The 19,251-nt window shown below is 39.1% G+C and overlaps 1 protein-coding gene across 2 annotated transcripts in view; it reads right to left on the minus strand.

Moving 5' to 3' along the window:
* Window positions 1-7,290: 7,290 nt before the first annotated feature.
* The window catches only part of LOC112974152 (G protein-coupled receptor kinase 5), a 105,558-nt gene continuing 93,597 nt past the window's right edge, over window positions 7,291-19,251 (minus strand). For both annotated transcript variants that reach the window (XM_026082810.1, XM_026082819.1), the window contains 3 exons: window positions 17,307-17,444; window positions 16,316-16,447; window positions 7,291-15,474 (listed from right to left, as the gene is read on the minus strand). In XM_026082810.1, the coding sequence (XP_025938595.1) occupies window positions 15,376-15,474; window positions 16,316-16,447; window positions 17,307-17,444 (369 nt within the window). In that variant the 3' untranslated portion in view covers window positions 7,291-15,375. The remainder of the gene's footprint in view (window positions 15,475-16,315; window positions 16,448-17,306; window positions 17,445-19,251) is intronic.

The raw sequence follows: 19,251 nt of genomic DNA on the forward strand, positions 1-19,251 counted from the left end.
AGGAATTTTTTTTTTTATTGCAGCTGTTTACACTGTCTTTCTTGACCTGTTGGTTAATTGGATTTACTCACCTTTTGTCTCAGTGAGCAAAAGCCCTTCATGTTTTGCTAATCTTGGAGTACCTGTTCAGAAGGGCAGTGATCTGCCTGCTCCAATGTCAGCCAAGTGACAACTCTTGCATGTGGGCTGCTGATCTTCTTTAATTGCTGCAGCGTCAGCAGTCACATTAGGCTGTGTGTGATGACTGCATGAGAGTTTATTGGCAGGAGGTACATCTTTGTAATCCCTGCAAATTCCCACCCACTTGGACCCCTTTGCGTTCATGGTTAGGGTTTACTGTCCTTCTGTGAAGAGCTTTCAGAGGATAAATGCAGCATTGATGGTCTGAGGGTTTCAGGCCTCAGAGAAGGCACCACTTGCCTATGATCTCTAAGAACACAGTCTAGCAAGAGCTGTACTGGTCAGAGCTGTTAGATCGACTGCTGTGTCTGTTAGTACTCAGCATTACAGCTTGTCAAGGGACTCACTAGTATGAGATTATGCATTAGAGAATACAGATCACTTCTAAAATCTTCTGAATTGCGCTGAAATGGAGGGACCTGCCTCAATAATATGCCTGAGAACTTGCTATATAAAAGATTCTCAAACCTTCCATTTCAGCGAAAATCCAGCTGACCTGGGACAATTCCATCGCTCCAGGAACTCCAGTTGCTCTCGCAGGATGATGAAACAAAGGCGGTCTAACAGTATTAGCATGTGTACTTTGCCTGCCATCCCAGAATATCCAGGCTTCCAGGACATTAAGGTTTGTATGCAAAAATTCTCTTTAGAATGTATGGTAACTACCACCTATTTTTCTGTTATAGTCATTCCCCTATTTCCTGGTAAATTGTTATTTAATATGATACTATGTTTTGGGCTGTGTCCTAGTATAGAAAAACTTAACCTGAAAGACTTTTCTTCCACTTCATTATCAAGTTGCTATTTAAGTGTTTTTAAGGTTTGAGGTAGGAAGGAGAGATTACTTTTCAGTCAAATTTTAGTGCTTTTGAATTACCTAATTTATTCCAAAAGTGAAATCACTCTAGGCATAACCAATAGTTTTGCTGGGTTTCTTCCAGAATGAAGTGTGATGGAATAGTTAGAGATCAAAACCTTGATTACATTTCAGTTTATGTGGCCTGTCCAACTCACTATTTCTAGTTTGCACTCAGTCCTTTTCATTCATCAGTAATAGGCAACATGCCAAATCTTGAGGATGGAGTGCCCTGCTAAGACATTGCTGTGCTCTGACACTGGATTTGTGGCTGAACCCTTAGCAAGTTATCTAATCTAATTAACAGTTGTGCAAAACAACATGGATGATAGTTTTTTGATACTAAAGACATTGTCAGGGATACACAATGATTGCAAAATGTTCTATGATCCTGCTGTGTGGGTTATCTACATGCAATGAAGTCCTTTTTTTTTTATTGACTTGAAACAGTAACATAAAACCAAGCAGTTCTTCCTTCAAGCTGAACAGCAAAGACTTTTCAAAGAAAAAGCCATGATCCAGTTTAACTTGGTGAATGGAACCCAGCTGTTGCTCCTGAGAGCTTGAAACAGACTGGGGTGTCTTAGAGTAGGTGTGAGAAAGGTAGAAAAGGTAGACCAGTAACTTTGAAAACCCAGGGGACACTTAAGTGTGGACATGCAAAGGCAAACTTACATGGTGAATTTCTAGCATATTTGTTTGAGGCTCATTGATTCCCTCAACGTAAATAAAAAAGTAGGGATTTTCCCCTAAAATTCACAAAAAGACACCCAATGATGTTAATGGGAGCTGAATCAGGGCCTTTGATTATTCAGGTAACTCAAGTATCAAATTGGTTGGTTACCATGGAGATAGGCATTCAGTGACAGGAAGGGAGGAGAAAACTCCATGCACACCTATGATGTCTTGTAAGATAATAATAATAAACTTTATAGTTTTAGGTTATAGAAATATATTTTATGTGAAAACTGCAATTCTTGTAATAATACACTGTGATTCAGAGCAGAGTTACTTGGGAGTAGGGAAAGAAAAAAGAAAAGATCTCTCAAAAGGACAATCCATTTTGATCATGTGAAACAGCATCTATAGGCTGATGAGATTTGAAAAGGATAAACCTGAAGTTTTGTTAATACAGAGAGCTGAGGGAATATTTGAGGAAATTTTGATTTTTCAAAGAGACTGCATGAAATTGTAGTTGTAGGTCAGAGTCAACGGGAGGTGAATGTTCAGCATTGTTTAACCTCGGGCCAACAGACTTCTGTTCCAGACAGGGGTTGGTACCAAGCACCTAGATCTTAAGGGAATTTGGGTTTTGATCCTAAAACCTTCCCTAACATCTATATACTGGTTGGAACCATAAACCTAATATCCTTTTGCTACTTAACCCAGCACATTTTAATTCATACTCCCTTCTTCCTTCTGCCCCCAACCCTGCATCTCCCTTCCCCCCGTGTTTTAAATAGTTATCAAGAAATTATTCAGGAACTCCAGCCTGCAGCCCACTTCTCTGGGATCTGGGGAGAAGAGAAAAGAGCTTCTCATCACAGTTGAACAGTTTTCCAAATACAGCTTTGTCAGTGCATTGCTTGGGTGGCTCTTCAGGAGGCTACTTGAAAGGCTACCAGACAACCAGCAGTGGCTTCCATGACAAACCATTGCAAGAGTATTTTAATGAGAGGCTAATGGAGCTCAAGAACTATGAAAGTAAGAGATCGAACAGGAAGACAAAGGAATCTGCTGATGAGAAACAGACCCCCTTCCTCACCCGCAGAGGATGTTGGCGCAGAAGTAGTTGCAGTGCTGTGATACTGACTGGGCACAGCAAGAAAACGGAAGAATCCTGCAACTCAGAAAATCAAGTCAACAAAATAGTGTTAGAGTGTAATGATCAAGAGGAAACGCAGAAGGTCTTGGACCTCTACAAGAGTGATTACTTGGACATTTTGACAATGCATATCATTGCTCCCTTAGAAGCATTTGTGCAGAAAAAAGAGATACAGTAGCTAGCTACAGCTATTCCTGTAGTCCTCAAAACCAAGAATTGTTCCTGTTCAGTACCATTCTGACTTAAGTAGTCCATGTGTGTGTCAGTACACATTGACACAGAAACATGCTTGTTTGTGGGAGGAAATGTTCCCTCATTTTGTGTTCTTGATTGACATTGGATGTCTTCGTTATCAATTATTTTCCACAAAGAATGATTATAATTGAGAAATAATGTCCTGAATTGTTGTACATAGATATATTAGTATTTTAAATACATGCACATATTACTTGCATTCTTAAGTTGTCTTAAAAAAAGGTAATTAGTGTCAGAGAAGCAGCCTGGTTTCCTATGTGTAGGTTTCAGTGCATAGTTTCTATTAATTAATCTGAAGAAAAACTATTGTGTCCATCTAGTTACTCTGTTTGTTTTAAGTCTCTTTTTTTTTTACCGTGTTACTTTGGCTCATCTCATTTGTGGTGATGTTTTTCATGGATACAATGATTTCTTAAGAAATGACTGATTTTTCCCTTGTTGCCATGTCTTGTAATCAACAGGTGGCTCACTGCTGCAGTGTCTGATGCATGAAGAAGCAAACACAGACTTAAATTTCACTTTTTAATATGGTCAGCCATTATGGTTTCATTCCCAGACCCACAAAACTTTGACTTAAAAAGCACTTTAAGAACAAAGAAGAAAGAACACAAGATTTAAGTATGCAAGTGTGAAGGTAGGCTCTCTCCTTCCTAAAGTAAATGTGAGAGCACCACAGCAAATTCCTAATGGAATCTGAACTTCAAAATGTTTATTGTATTTTATTGTTTATGGTGGTCATCTAAGAATATGTCAGCTGCAGCTGAATTTTTCTATTATATGAAATAATAATAGAATATTATGTGAAATAATGTTTAATTCTACAATGCACTGAATGAATATCCGATCCAAAGCCAGGTAATTATTGCAAGCCTCCAAAAAGTGCTACTGATTGTGGTATCATAGCAATAAATTCCTTCTTACAGTATCAGTTTGAGTCAATGTTTGTCTCTGCCTCAGTTGTTTTTTTTTTTTTTAATGTGAGGTAACAAGTAAGGGCAATGGGTGGAATTAGACACTGAATGCACCAATTGCAAATTCCCATTGTCAGAATCGAGCAACTGCAGGGGCAGTGGTCAAAGCTTTCTGTCAACATCCAGGTACAGAATCCCCCTGTCTGTAGGTGTGCACCTTGTAACAGGAGTAGATATGGGTGGCTGAGGCAATTCTCGCTTCTCTTTCTCTTGGTGGGAGCACAGTGAGAGTGGGAGCCTCAGCACGGTGTGCACTTGCAGTTAATACACTCGGGACTTTTGCGCTGCGTGAAAGGAACTGGAAGCTCCCTTCTCACCACAAACATGCCCTTCCCTTTCCCTTTCAAAAGGCACCTACTTTCTTATTTGTTTTCACAGGCAGTTTGATGGTAAAGGGCCTCTGAAGATGTGGGTTTTCTTTCCTTCAGACCTCCTCCTTTATATTCTGCTTCATCTTATAGATCAGTGAACAAAAAAGGCTATCAAATGGGAGAATCTTAAGGGACAGAAGAAGCAAGGCGCACTTTCCTCTCATTTCTCCCATATCCTTTTGCCTGCCTTTCAGATTTCACCAGTCCTGTCCTGAACAGCAGTGTTTTGTTCATCCCTGATGAGATCCCATTCCTGATGAGTCTTGGCTTCCCTCTCCAACACTTTGGTGCATTCCAGCTCCTCCCTCCCAATTCCTCCCTTTTCTTCAGCCCCAATGAAACTTGCCCCCAGATGTGTCGTCTCTTCTATAGCTCGTACGTTCCCTCTTCCCAATACTCACCTCTTTGCAGAAATACTTCTTTTACTTCACTGTCTCCTCAGCTCTGGGCCTCATATTTCTGTCTTTGCTTCCCTTTCCCCTCAGTTTTCTGGATAGCTGAGGTCAGAGCATGTGAATGAATATATGGGAGAGGAGAGGACAAATTGAGGAATTTTTCATGTCCCTCCTTCTTCCTCTCCTCTTCCATAGAGTCAAGCTTGGGGAAGGGAAACAGCTAAGAATCATTCCACATCCCTTTCCCAGTCCTGGGAAAGCATTGGAGCTAGCAGGGATCAATAGCATCTCTAAGTCAACAGAGATGGGATACTGAAAGCTCTCGGTCCTTTGTGTATGGGAGAAAGTATTAAACACTCAGACTAAAGGAATTTTTCAGAATTCACAGTTGCCTTACTGCTGCAAATGGAGGGGAGTAGTCAATTAGACAAGGCTTTTCCCCAGAGGAAAACAGGTTTTTTTTTTTTTAGATTTAAATGAAGGTCTGAAACACATAATGTATTAGCAGATGCCACAGAGGGGATGCATATGGTTTTCAATGTAAATCTGCAAGAGGTTAGTTTCTCCTCTAGAAGTGAGTACATAATAATAACATACTATTATGTGAGCACATAATAATAACAGTACATAAGGACAAAGAAACAATATAAGTGGAACACAAGCAACCTTAATTCTTGCATTTCTTAGCTGCATGGCTTTGCACCCTTGAATGTGTTCTTTTAACATTTAGTTTTGTATGCCCTTTCCTTCCTACAGGCTTTTTGTAAAAAAGCAAACTGCCTGCCTTTCTGCTCTTGCTATTTTTAATCATTATCATGCCACAATGACACTCAGATGGGTTATTAGCAGGTATGGAGTATCCAGAGCTTCTCTGCAGACCTCTGCCATATAAGCTAACAGAGGAACATGGAGCCCTGCACTGCTAGGGAGTTACTGATGTTTGCTAGCAGCAGAGGAACAAACTTTCATTACTGCAGTGATGAAAAGAATGATGTATAATTTAAAAGAAACTACTTCAAAGGTCAGGTAAAGCCTAACCAAGCCTGTAAAGAGGCTATTCACACTGCTCAGACTCTGCAACAGTTATTCTTCTCCACTCAGAACAAGTCAGAGCACCAATTTTTAACAGGCTTATTTTCATTTTATTTTTGACTCTAACTTTATACCAAAAATGTAATAGTATTACAAAACTCAACAATTTAGACTTTAACTTGGCAGAAACTTTTATTGCCTTCTCTCCCAGAAGCATCCCATAGACTTGAAATTACAGTCAGTCCCATTTATGGTATTTTTCAAAGCCCCCTAAAGGATTAAAAATGTTGACTTTTAAAATTGGATTTCCTTCAAAATAATGTAATGACTTTTCTCTGAGAAACTGCACATCTTATGCCAGAGATCATAGGAAAAGTCTAAGGAAGATTACATCTCCCGAGAGGGAACATATCTAGATGTCACTGCACAAAAAGGTCATCAAGATATAGAGAGAACAAAAATACTAACTGTTAGAGGAGTAGTAAAATTTCACCTCAAACCCTCTCAGATTGTTAAAATCTTGTAAAAAGTGGCTTGGATTTGTTTGGAAAGTGTTAATATGCATGACCTGCATTTATGTAATTTATTACCTTAGGTTTTACTGAGTTTAGCTGCTGAATGTAGCTGCTGCTTTCATGCAGATAAGCTGTTCTCACAACGTTATTTCGTGAGACTTGATACAAACTCTGTCTGCCAGCTGCAATCTTGCAAAAATGTTTTTTATGCCTCTTTGAAAACTCCTTTTCCTCTTGAAGAAAAAGCAACTGCGCTACTTTCCTGCTGGTGATTTTGCAGCTGGTTGTTTTAGATCCTTTATGTACAGAACAGTGAAAAGGACTTTGTTGAAATTTATTTTTGTTGTTTTCTTGCTCTAAACACTTCCTCTCTGCTTAACTGAAGTTTAGGCAAACTACCCTGTAGGGCCTCATAAATCAGGCAGTGTTCACCTTAAACAAATAGTTCACGTCTTCTGGTGCCTGTGTCCCTACAAGTGATTTTTGTCATCCTTTCCTTGGTACTCATTTTTAAGTTTGTAAAGAGTTGTGTTGGCTGGCACCTTGTAGTGCATCCTATGTAAGGCAGAGGAAGGATATCTCAGGGAAAACACAATCCTGTTTTCAGATGAGAATCTGAACTTCCTCAAAGTTAGATACAACCTTGATTTAGTTTTCAATTCCCTCCACCTCCATGAAGATATGATGGAGCAGAAAAGAAAAAAAAAAAGAGTGTTATTAAAACACATAAAGCCACAAAGGCATCTAGCAAGATATGAGCTGCATCCCACTCCCACTGAAATCAGCTTCAAGCTCCCAGAGACTTGAGGAAGCTCGGTTTGAATATATGTCTTGTAAAAGCAAAACATATCATTTTCATGTATTTAAATTAAGGAATTTATTAAAAAAAACAAAGCCAAAAAAACAATCAAAACAGTGGTTTGATCTAGATACAGCAGCACTGTGACATTACTAGGACATTATGTACAAAGAATCCAAGCAGCCATAGAACACAGAAGCCTTTATCTTCAGTAACAATCTCAAAATGAAACTAGTTTCATCAAACAGTGTTAAAGATCTCCCTGGAAAGAGAAACAAAACCAAATAGACCCCCCCAATCCTCTAACCCTTTGGATACTAGAATGATTTTTTTGTACAATACCAACAGCCACTAGCTCTTCTAATTGAAAACACTTGCTTTAATTTATTATGAAAATGATTCGTTGACTCAATTATGAAAGACAGCTTTTAACATTGCTTTAGAAGTGTCTGCTCTTCTTATAGACTACAGTATTAGAAGTGCCTAAAAACATTTAATCCTGGATATGCTCTTGAAATTCAATCTGAAGGATATTCTGTGTATGTTCATATACCAAATATGATTTTTAATTTTTAAAGCAGGTGAAAAGGCTAACCCTAATATGAAATGGCAATTTTACAATTTAATTATTAGTCAGATATGGGCAACCACGTGATAGCTCATGAAATCTTTAGGTCTATCTACATTGTTCAGAAACACAAAATAAAGTTTTTACATCCTTCACCTTCAAAAGGCTAAAATGTTAAGTCTTTTAGAAGAGTGTCCAGTATTTAAAAGAAATGCAGTCGAGGGAAATTGCACTCAATACACACGAAGTAACTCATTTGAGCTGGCTAATAAACATATTTAACAGCTGTGGGTGATGAGGAAGGAAAACACATTTGTCATCCAGCCACTATCTGAAATGTTTCTTCTCTGGGAGTGAATCTTCTTCAGTGGCCTGCTGATTTTCCAGAAAACCTGGAGTTCCCCTTTGGAGTCCTTTTATCCCAGGAATGTGGTTATCATCTCTTTTGTTTCCATAGTTGGGCAGTGAGTTGACCTGATGTTTACCATGCATGCATCATTGTGACTGTACACAGCATTTCACTTAATTGATACCTAGGAATTCTGTTGCAGGCTTGGCCAAAAAAGAGAAAAACTGTGAAGCTGAACCAGTGAATGTTATTTTGTTCCCTTCTTCATAAGTACTTATTTCCAATATAAAAAAAGAGGAAGTGTTTGTATGATTGCTGCAATTACTAACTAGCTCTTATTTAAGAAATGAATACTGGAACATTTGCACTGTCATCTTCTGTTGGAGGTGTCTTTACAGAAGTGAAGTGCATCCCATTTCAGCATCTCCGAGGAACTATGACAAACCAATAATAAAAAAGAACCCTTATTTACCAGAGTCATCTCCCTAGAGTCATGTAAATAAGAGCAGCTATATCAAGCCTACTTCACTTATAATAAAAAAGAGTTAATATGATCTGTTTTATGCATAGACTACAAAGTGCTTTCCATTGATAGAGAGCATCACTTCATGTTTAAGAACTGGAAAACAAAATTGCACAGAGGTTTGCCCAGGGCAGTGGAGAAAAACATGGGCAGAATAGGAATACAATCCACCACTTCTGGCTCCAATACATAAATCAAGGAGAATACTTTTACACAGGCAATGATATTCATTTTAGTGAATAGGCTGCAATCTCTTTAAAATTGTTTGTTTCATAAAATCCATTTGACAGTACTCTAGCTCAGCTGATCCAACAGCAGCATCTGTATTATCACAGAGATGTTTGGGAGACATGAGCATATAATACTGTAGCATGCTGTTGGCTTTCTCCTTCTTCAGTGATTTCCCTAGAGGAAATAATATGCAAAGTACTCTGGACCAATTTCTTTCTCTTTTCTTTTTGCAGATAAAGACAGAAAGGTATTACCAACCAGCACTGCATAAATGATATTAAGTATTTCTAAGAGACATTGTCTCCTACCCAGCACACAAAGTGAAGAATCATTTTAGATTTATGTACTCCTTCTCTCAAGTTTAGCGCAAGGGTGGTAGTAGTTATTATTCTCATTCTAAATGATTAGTAGTATTTTAAATTGCAGGTTGTATTTGTGGAAGGTTTGACACTGACAGCTCTGGAATCTTCTGTTTTCCATGTAATCACTGAATGCAAACAGCTTCTCCCAGTCTTCACAGCTAAATGTACCTCCCTTCAGCCTGAGACAGACTAGGACAATCCTCAGCAGGAGAACCTTTTAGTCTGTTCACCGCTGGACTTCTCTGCTGCAGGGCCAGACAAGAAGGCCAAGTGGTGTTTTTATGAAGATGGCACCTGTTATCTAGGTATCGATTAATTCTGTTCTGGACTCTTTGAGCTTCTGCAGGTCCTTTTGTGCTTCATGCTACACACATTAAGGAAGATGGTCTAGATCCCAAGGGGCGGACTAACCCAAGAATGTTCATTCAAAGCAAAATCCAGTCTTTTCAAAGTTCGTATGGAAAATGCCTGGAAATGTCTGATGAATGATCTCATCTGTGCTGAGATACTTAATAAGAGAATATTACAAATCCGAACAGAAAACAGTCACAACTAACTGTGGACCAGAGGTTGAAACAGCTGTATCTTGTCCACAATGAAGTCAGGTTTCATGGGCCACATCTGAGCCACCCACTCCATGGATGTCCATGAGAAAAAGCAGCTATGTTATAAAGGTGTGCATCTTGTTTATTGCTCTTCCAAAAAAATCTATGATGAGAACTCTCTACTGAGGCTCAGATATGTGGAAACACTGATCTGTGCAACGGCTGTTCATACAGGCTGAATGGGCACCTACTTGCCTCTTTGAACTGTTACATCTGACTTGCTCACGCAGACTATATTGCCTTTGAGCTGTGGGCCAGACCCTCAATGACCTTGAGTATATTATGAGTATATATGACCTTGAGTAATTTCAAGATACTCCAGAAACTTTGTGTTACATACGACCAACCAAGGAAGAATGTGAAGTGATATATAATAACTGCCATTTGATACTTAATGAAGATACACACATTAAGGTAGGTTTCACACTGTACTCCAGTGCTCATGGCCTTTCTGTCTTTTTTTGTCCTTCTCCTGGTTTTATTGGTATTATGGACTGGTTTTCTGTTTTCATTTTAGCTGAATCATTGTGACTGAAAAAGATTAACAGCAACTGGATTTGAAATGTGAGGCTTTGACAGATAAAGAGTCCAGCGTGGAGTCTGAGTTTTATTTGAACAAAATTAAGAATCAGTGTCTTAGAATAAGACACTAGCAATGTTAGTAAAGTTTAATTACCTAACGCTTATAGCACTGCTAGCCATAGTTTCTGGGGGAGGTGATGACTGTAAATGGAGACAGAATCAAATTGTTACAGGCACCTGGAAGTGCCTCTGAACTGTCAGTTACCAGGCAGCTGTAATCAGTAGGGCCAGATGAAAACTGCAATATTGAATTCTGCAGTTCACTAACATTCAGTTTGATCTCCAGTATCTGTTTGGTTTGATTATCTTCACACCTCTTCTATCTTAACACACACATTTCTGTTCAGGAACAATATCTGAGTCACAGCCATTCTTGTAAAAAACTCTTTTTATATAATCCAGGTCAAGTGTGCGTATGTAAGAGTTTATTATTTGGTATTTTTCCTTCATTACTTATAGGTCTAAAAAGTCTCTCATCCAACCAGAGCACAAGAAGAATGCTACAAGATTTAAGTGAATCTTGAGGCACCATAGAAGATGAATAGAGAACTTTTGAATCATAAAGCCCATAGGCTAATAAATGTTCATCAGACTACTGAGTAAAGACTTAAAAATAACAGACTTATTTTCACAATTCAGAATCAGTATGCAAAAGTTTTCCAATTATTAAAAAGAGCTATATTTGCTCATCAGTCTATTTAAAACAAACAGCCAGATCTGAACTTGTGCATTTTTCAAAAGAAATTGTATTGTAATTGGGAAGATGATATAGAAAATTAATCAGGCTGGAAGGCTATTAAACAACTACTCCTTTCTACTCCTTTGTTATGCACAAAGCCACCTCAAAAACTACTTATGCTGAATGAAAATACTGCATACTCCCTTGTAAATGCTCCTCAAGGTTGTATGATAAAATTATAAGATTGTTTTTTCCAGAGGTGCTGAACATCCATGGTTCCCAGTGTTTTTTCAATGAAGTATAAGTATTTGACTCCACAGAGACAAATTCCAAGTGTCTGTGCGAGCCTGGCTGTGCAGGGGATTGCCTCAGAAGGGCTTCAGCCCTAGAGCTGTGGGCTGAATTTGCACCTCATCACACAAAGGAAGTGAGGAACTGTGGTCTATCCTGGTCTTGGGTGTGAGATGAGCTGAATAACAACAACAACAAACTGCACAATTGGTTACTGTAGGCAAACCCTGACCAAAAGATTCCCAGTTCGTCAGCACTAGTGATGTATACTGATTGAATCTCTCAAGTCCTGGATACTGAAAGTGTATCACAATACTGCCATCCAAGCATCATAATACTTTTAAAAGTTTTGCAGACAGGATAGTGACACTTCAGGGAAACAGCAGGAAATCTCCCTCTTGGTCTTGTTGTCTGTCTTTCCCTTTACTCACTCTCTGCTCCCCAGGGGCTCAAACTTCATTGCAGGGTTGACTCTTTAGCACAAGCTGGACATAAGAAACCTTCTTCCGTATCATCTTGAGGGTTCAAGATATCTAACCATGGAACAATCTCCTCCAAGGATTTACAGGCTCTCAGGACTCACTGAACACAGCTCTTGTCCACTCCAGGATTTTGCACTGTCCTTTTGCTCCCACTGCTAGAGTCCCAGAGGTGCTGAGCAGGGAACTGTCCCAGTGTAAGGACAGCAGAAGGGGCAGAGAGGAGCTCCCTTCTCAGGATGGATGTCACCTAGGGCACAAGCCTGGAATCCTGTCAACAGTCATACTGAGAGAGAGTATCCATGTCCAATAATCATGTCATTTGCTATCATTCACTGTTGTCTTATCAAAAATCATCCACCACTAGTTAAGACTGATCATCTAAGAGGTATATGGCAATGTACAATCTATTTGCAATTTGCTTACCAGCTTTCAGTAAAGGGTTTGTTATAATTAGTATTTTATTTCTCAAATGGGAGATGGTAAAAAAAAAGAAGAAAATTTAGTCTTCATGTGACAAATTGCTAACATGTAGAAAATGAAACTCTTGGGTGAAAAGCTGTGGTCTTATCAGCTTTATCCCATGAAACACTGGGGAAACATGAAACATGGGCTAAGTCTTTCCACAACCCCCTTTTTCTCTCCCCCAGAGTGGTAGGTAGATATTATCAAACAATCAGCCACATTTTTCTGATGGGAGAATATGCTTCTCTGTTGCTGCAAAGTGAGATAGTGGCAGTGGTGGAACTAGAGCTTAGTCCTATGCTCTAGCTGTCACCCAGCACTCCCCTTCCCTAGCATCTATGCACAGGATGAAGTCAGCTGGGAGTGTACAAACATATTGCACACAATACTTTTAACAGGTGATGTGTTAGAGTGATAAAAATAGATTAGAGTTGCATGACTTTAGCAGTTGTCCAAGAATTTATATGTATGTCTTGTCTCAGGTACACTGATATACACCAGTGGTTTGGCTAAGATCTGTTCTTCCACTTCTCACCTACATTTCTTGAAATCAGGTGAAATCCCATGTGTCATTGAAGAAAGTCTGTGAAAACCTCCCAGAGCAAGTATGTCTTTATCCAAAGCATGTTAAAATGACTGATAAGGTTCTTCTTGTAGCTTTACGTCAGGCTATGAGAACAGAGCTAGAGGTAACAGGCCCCTACAGGCATAGGTTGTTTTTGCCCCTGCAATATTTCATTCCCCTCCTGAAACCATTATATTTTCAGTTTATAGCTGATCCAGAGAGAAAATTACTCAAAATTTTCATCTCCTCCTGTCTCCCTACAATCTTGCACCTTGCCTAAGATCTGCAATGCCCTCACCTGACATAGGAGAGTGGCTGAAGCTCTCCCTGAGCACCATCTACACTGGGCACAGGAATTTCCTGGACATACTGTCCTGAAGGAAGAAGGGGAATGTATTCTTGGTGATATTATGGCACATTTACAGAGTTTCCCTGCATGTCTACCAATGGCCAAGAAAACGGGAGGCTTTTGGAGTGATGTATGCTTTCATTTAACACACTTTGCTCCTGATAAAGGCGCACAAGCCCCTTCCTTCATTGACTTTTTTCTGCTTTATGCAAATTCTGACCCTGTTCTATTTCTCTCCCTCATGACCTCAAGCTCTTTTAGTAATTCATATCACTTTCTTATTCACAGCTTTGCCGCTACTAACCTGCATCTTTTTCCTTTCCGCATTGGCCAGAGAGAACATATACTGACAGTCTAATGAATTTTGGCTACTTAGACTTCTGCTGGAACAGTGCTTCCTCATGCTCAGGGATAACTGCACTATTGGCTAACAGAGTTTTAGACACATTAGGCTGGCCATCAGATGTTCCTTATTGACCCAAAAGTGTAAAATGATCAGTCCAGTCTAGCCAAGATTGTAAAGAGCATGGAGAACCAACCTGTTTTACAGAACACTTTGGACTATGTAGACCTTGTCTGCACTTGGGGGACAAAGTTTTTCCAATTCCTCTTGAAGGGAAGCAATGATATTTTATATCTGATCTGGCATTCTTAATAACAGATACTAGCATACTTGAGGAGAACATAATTCTGGTGCCTGAGGTACTGCTACTGATCTTGACTGATCCTATTTATACTAGTGGGAAGAATGTTTTCCACAATGGTTAAAGGATCCTGGATAAAGAATGATGGAGCCAAAAGTGGGGGCTATTATTTCATAATTGACATTTTATTCAATTAAATTGAGGACTTAATTGAGGGGATGAGCCATGGCGTGTTTGACATGACACTTCACATATAAAAGAACCCTAAGTGCAGACACAACCTACAGGTTCTACTACTGCTCAAAAACGGAGACAGGTAAAATAAAAATAGACGTGATGTGACATAAGCAGGTCAGATCCCATTCTGAACCTCCATAGCTCAGCTCTAGAAAGCTGACATGAATCTCCGGTCAGCACAAAACAGACTATTGAATTTCTCTCTTGCTACCTGTTGGATACAAGCAACTGTGGAAATGTCTTGAACTTCTGACTGTAACACTGAAATCACTTAGAATTTTGCTCTTATTTCAGTGGGTGCAAGTTTCAAGACCTTGAAAAACAAATGATCAATTGCTTTCCTGGTCACCTCTCACTCAGTTTTGTTCTTTCTCTCATTAGAAATAGCACAAAAAACAGTGAAGGAAAAGGGCTTAAAACAGGGTTCCCTTTCAAACCAAAAATATTATGATGATCTAACAACATAAGTAAGTGCAAATATCAGCTGTGCTGGTCCCATGACATCACAAACCTTAGGCATAGCAAGTAGTATTCCTGAATGCATCAAAGCCTTATCAGTATCTTTTAGCATTTAATGCGAGACATTACAAATTAATGAAGTGGAGAAATGTATGCAGTGTTGCTGTAAACCAAATATACAGATGTAAAATAATTAAGAATAAACTGTTCCATAAAAATGCATGTCAATAAAACCCAGTGGAATATGAATAATTTTCTAGAATTACTAAAAAGAACAATTTCTCATTTGAGGCTCTGGAAGTCTTGAGTCACATTTCTTTTTCTTTTAAAAAAATGTCTTAAAACACATGGCTTTACAGCTGCTGCTTGGAAAATATACACCTCCAAAGTCTGACTTTCATTTAAATACAAATGTACAAAATGTAAACTGAGACAATAGAGAAATTTACAAAACTTTTCTTTAAAAATAATAAAGACAAAATTCAGTTCTAGCATGATGCTATTTAAATACGTGCAAGTAGTCATGTTCATTGAATTTCTATTGCAATGTTCTAAATAGACAAATTTGATTCACACAGTCTTGAGTGCCACCTCCAAAAACAGACCTGAGTGGAAATTTCTTCTTAAAATGTGAGGCTCCACTGGAAGGAATGGACAGAAAATCTCCATTTTGGGGAGATCCTTTTTTTTTTTTTTCTCACTCAACGGTGGATGCTCTCTCATCCATAGAAGCTCCATAGATTATAGTGGAAGGATGCAACATGTTGTTTCATAAAACTCAGTTGGAACTAGCTGCTTCCAGTGGAGTTTGAACTTACATGATTTGAATTTATGTGGTGATTTAAACTGGCCTTTGAATTTGGAGAACTCTTTGAATTGTTCTGATGCTGTAGAAAGAAGAAAACAATGACAATCAGATTCACATGCTTTCCATCCCATGCTTTCCTTTTACTCAACATTGCTCATATTATGATCATATTGTACTAACTGTACTGCAAGATTTTTGTTTGAAGATTCCTGGATGTAAAATATTCTTCACTTTCTTACCTGTACTCTCTCTAGGTCAGGAGGACCATGGGAGTTCTTGAGAAATGCAGAGAAGACGACACAATCAAGCTCCAGGAATCAATTCAATAGACTGCAAAACGTCAGTATCTGCTAAATCTGACTAATGCAGAGGATACCTGCCAATGCTTACGCATAGCTTTAACCCCACACAAATACATTGATCTAAGAATGTTATCTGAATTTGCAAATGGTACCATGGTGCCTCATGAAAGCTGTATGTCACATATTCTCTGGTCTACTCCCCTCTCCAGGGGCTTGGTTTCTTGCCTTGACTACTTCACTCAACTTTTACATTTTCATTTTTTTAAACACATAAATCAAAGGTTTTTGCAGGGAACTTACCAGAAACATATAACCATTTTCAAAATGTGTTTAATAAAAAACCTAGCATATCACTGAAAAATAGTCTGGGTGAGAAGTTTTCAAGCACTGAAAACAAATGTGATGAATAATCCTGGGACTTTTAGTGGTAAAAAATCACAAGAGGTAGATGGGAAACCTGGGACATGCAGTATTAGTCAGGAAATTATGAGGGAACTGTGACAGCCAGCTCTCTCTAAGATGTGTCTTTCTCCTAGCAGAAATACCACTAGAACATGGCTGTGATACTGGGCATCTAGACTATGGGAGGTTCCTTGTGTTAGTCATAAAAGATCTCACCTGTCGTTTAAATATTCTCTGTAGCAATCCTTTCTTGGGTGGCTCTGGGGGGTAGCTTTTATTTAGGTCTGGTGAAATAGTACCATTTGGTCCAAACACATTTAGTTCTTTGAAACACTCTGTTTCTATCATCTAGTGAAATACAGTAAGAAAGAAAGACAGAAAGAAAGAAAGAAATGATCCATCAGCATTAAATATATTCCAGTAGTGCTAGATTGTTCAAAGTCAGGATCAGGATCATCAGCTGCTATTAACAGCTTGGCAATGTGTTAGGAGAGTTAACAGCTGAATTCCTGTTGGTGGCTACAGAAGGTAAATGGGATATAGGAAAAAGAGAGGCTCAGTCTACCCTGTATGTTTGCACATTGGTGCTAATAGACTTCTAATAAGAAGTTGCCTGATAAAGCTTTATATTCTTTTCTTCTTTTTTTCTGGAGAAAATTAGGTAAAGACAGGCACACTCACAAAATCCCAGTCATTAGCACTGCTCCACCAAAGGGGATCTGGCGTTTGATCCACACTTGGATTATGAACTCAGCATCTGGCTCTGTTTTAATAGCAAAGACCCAAGACTGAAAACCCTGGAGCAGTTCAAGATCCAGAGTCAACTGGTGCAGCTGGGACCCACTGCAGATACAAAACAATGGGTGAGATTGGGATCACAAGTGGAGGAGGCTCACATTAGGACTGCCATCCCTCCTGTGGAAGTTCTCCAGGGCTGTTGTCAACATGCCCCTGTGGAAATTCAGAAGAAGGAAGTACAGTAGGATCCTTGCCAATTTACACAATATGCAGAGCCAACAGATACAGTCACCTGAACCTGACATCTGTGGTACATTATAGATCTTGAAAGAGTCCATTTGTAACTTATGAAAGCATTAGAGTCTGGCAAGTTAGCTGGTAGCTATATATTACTGGAAATGTACAGCTCCTCTTAAACTATCTGCGTTAGGGGTTTTATTGGGGTAATTTTACTATGATACATCCTTACCTCATTTTGCCATGGAATAGAGACTGATCCTGTGGAAAACTTGGAATAGAAATCATCATCTGTTTGGTCCAGGTTTACTCCTTTCACTGTGGAGAATTGCTCGATGTCTAACACATCCTTGCAATATACTGCTCTGGGCTATCTCAGCAGGAAAAAAAAAAACAGCAGGAGAAAAAATATTTCTGATTCTGACCATGTGCTTTTATTCACAGATTCAGTCAACTGAGAACACCTAACAACAAGTGACTATTTGCATCCTGCTTTTCTAGACTTGCTCTGCCCGCATGTTTATCATCAAAGACTGACTTTGCTTTAAGCTTGTTAAGCATCCTACTTTGAAGTCCTTAAAGCATCAGCACAAAGTGGGTTTTATTCATCCATGTAACATATGGCTAAGAGGTAACAGAATAAGGACAGAAAGAGTAAAAAACAAAAATCAATATTTCAGGAGTCTTTTTTTTTTAGAGAGGGAACAAGAGAAAAATGGAAATGTTTATGAATGACACACTAGAGATGGCTCTGAAATGGTACCTTGAACTGTCATTCTGCTCAGACAGCTGTGGGTTTTGCAGCTTGAAACTTTAAAGGAATGTATACTAATTGCTAAAGAAAACAGAAGAGGTTTGGCATTTTTCCACTGCTTTTATTAATAGCTCAGCTGCTGGAAGCTGTCCAGGATCACCCCTATTAACTCTCTTGGCTGCATTTCTTCAAACAAATAGTCAAACATCTTTACCTTTTTTAAACTACTTAATTTTCTGGGATGACAGGCAGTACTCTTTGCAGTGACACCATTTTTAGCTTGTATTGCAGCAATCAACCATAGGAAGCAGAAATACTTATCCCAAGTTATCGTTATCGTTAGTGTGGTTATGTGCATGCCTAGACAGTTCCCATCAACAACACAAAGTTACGCCTTTGAGGCACAAGAGTACCTGAGGAGCAGCTGGTGGGACTGCCTGACCTGCAGAACTCAAGCACATGTTGAATTTTACTCTCTTTGCATGGTAACGTGGCTCTGAATCCAGGGGTCCCACTATGCAGTATTTTATCTAGAACTGAGCAGTGTGATCAAACCAATCAAACTGATGCCTGCCGGAAGACATATTTACTGGAGGCTGCAGCCCTCTACATCCCTGACGGCTTCAATCCACAAAATTCTTGTGGAGACAAAATAGTCTAGAAAAGGATGGAGAGATGTGGGTTGGATTACAACCTCTGCCACTGGCTATATAGCTTTGGGTGATTCAGCTGATTTCAGTAAAGACTTGGAAACCTATGGATGAAGTGCCGAGTAATTTAAATTAGGGTCAGCCCTCGAGTTCCCAAGAAATAGCCATAAAAATTTATGTGCCTCTTCTTTAGCAAATACATCTATCAGAGGTGCCTTCTAATCTTACATGCCAGAGTTAAGCTTTTAATACACTCTGGTGAATCCCAAATTTGAGCCCAGAATTTTCTAATTTTCTACATCAGAAAGAAAGAGTAGCTTGTCTCCTGTTTTGTCCCGCTGAAGCAAGTCATAACACCATGGGCTAATTGGCAGGAATAACTAGGCTGCATAGTAAAATGTGAAGCAAAACCAGAGCAGCTAAAGTAAACTTTTGTAGCTTTCAAACCACTTTGGTTTGGTTGAGTTCACAGCAATGTGAATGAAAGCTGCCAAGATGTTACTTTCGTTAATATGTTAAAATGGCAGTGTTTACTTAGAGCCATATGGAAACTTTAAGGATAGAAGGCCTAGCCAGAAAGACAGGTGTCCAGGAGGAAAATAACCAGATAATTCTGTGCACTCATAGAGACCTATGCCACAAAGGGGTGGAAAGTTTTGTTACTGCCAATGCAACCGAGACTCAGTATGTGCAAGACTGGTGCGTAAACCTGAGGAAGGAGGTTCCACTTCCCATGAACACTAACAAGATCAAAATGCTATCTCAGGTCCAAG

The sequence above is a fragment of the Apteryx rowi genome, unplaced genomic scaffold (genome assembly GCF_003343035.1).
Source record: "Apteryx rowi isolate R43461 unplaced genomic scaffold, aptRow1 scaffold_1174, whole genome shotgun sequence".
Lineage (NCBI taxonomy): Eukaryota > Metazoa > Chordata > Aves > Apterygiformes > Apterygidae > Apteryx > Apteryx rowi.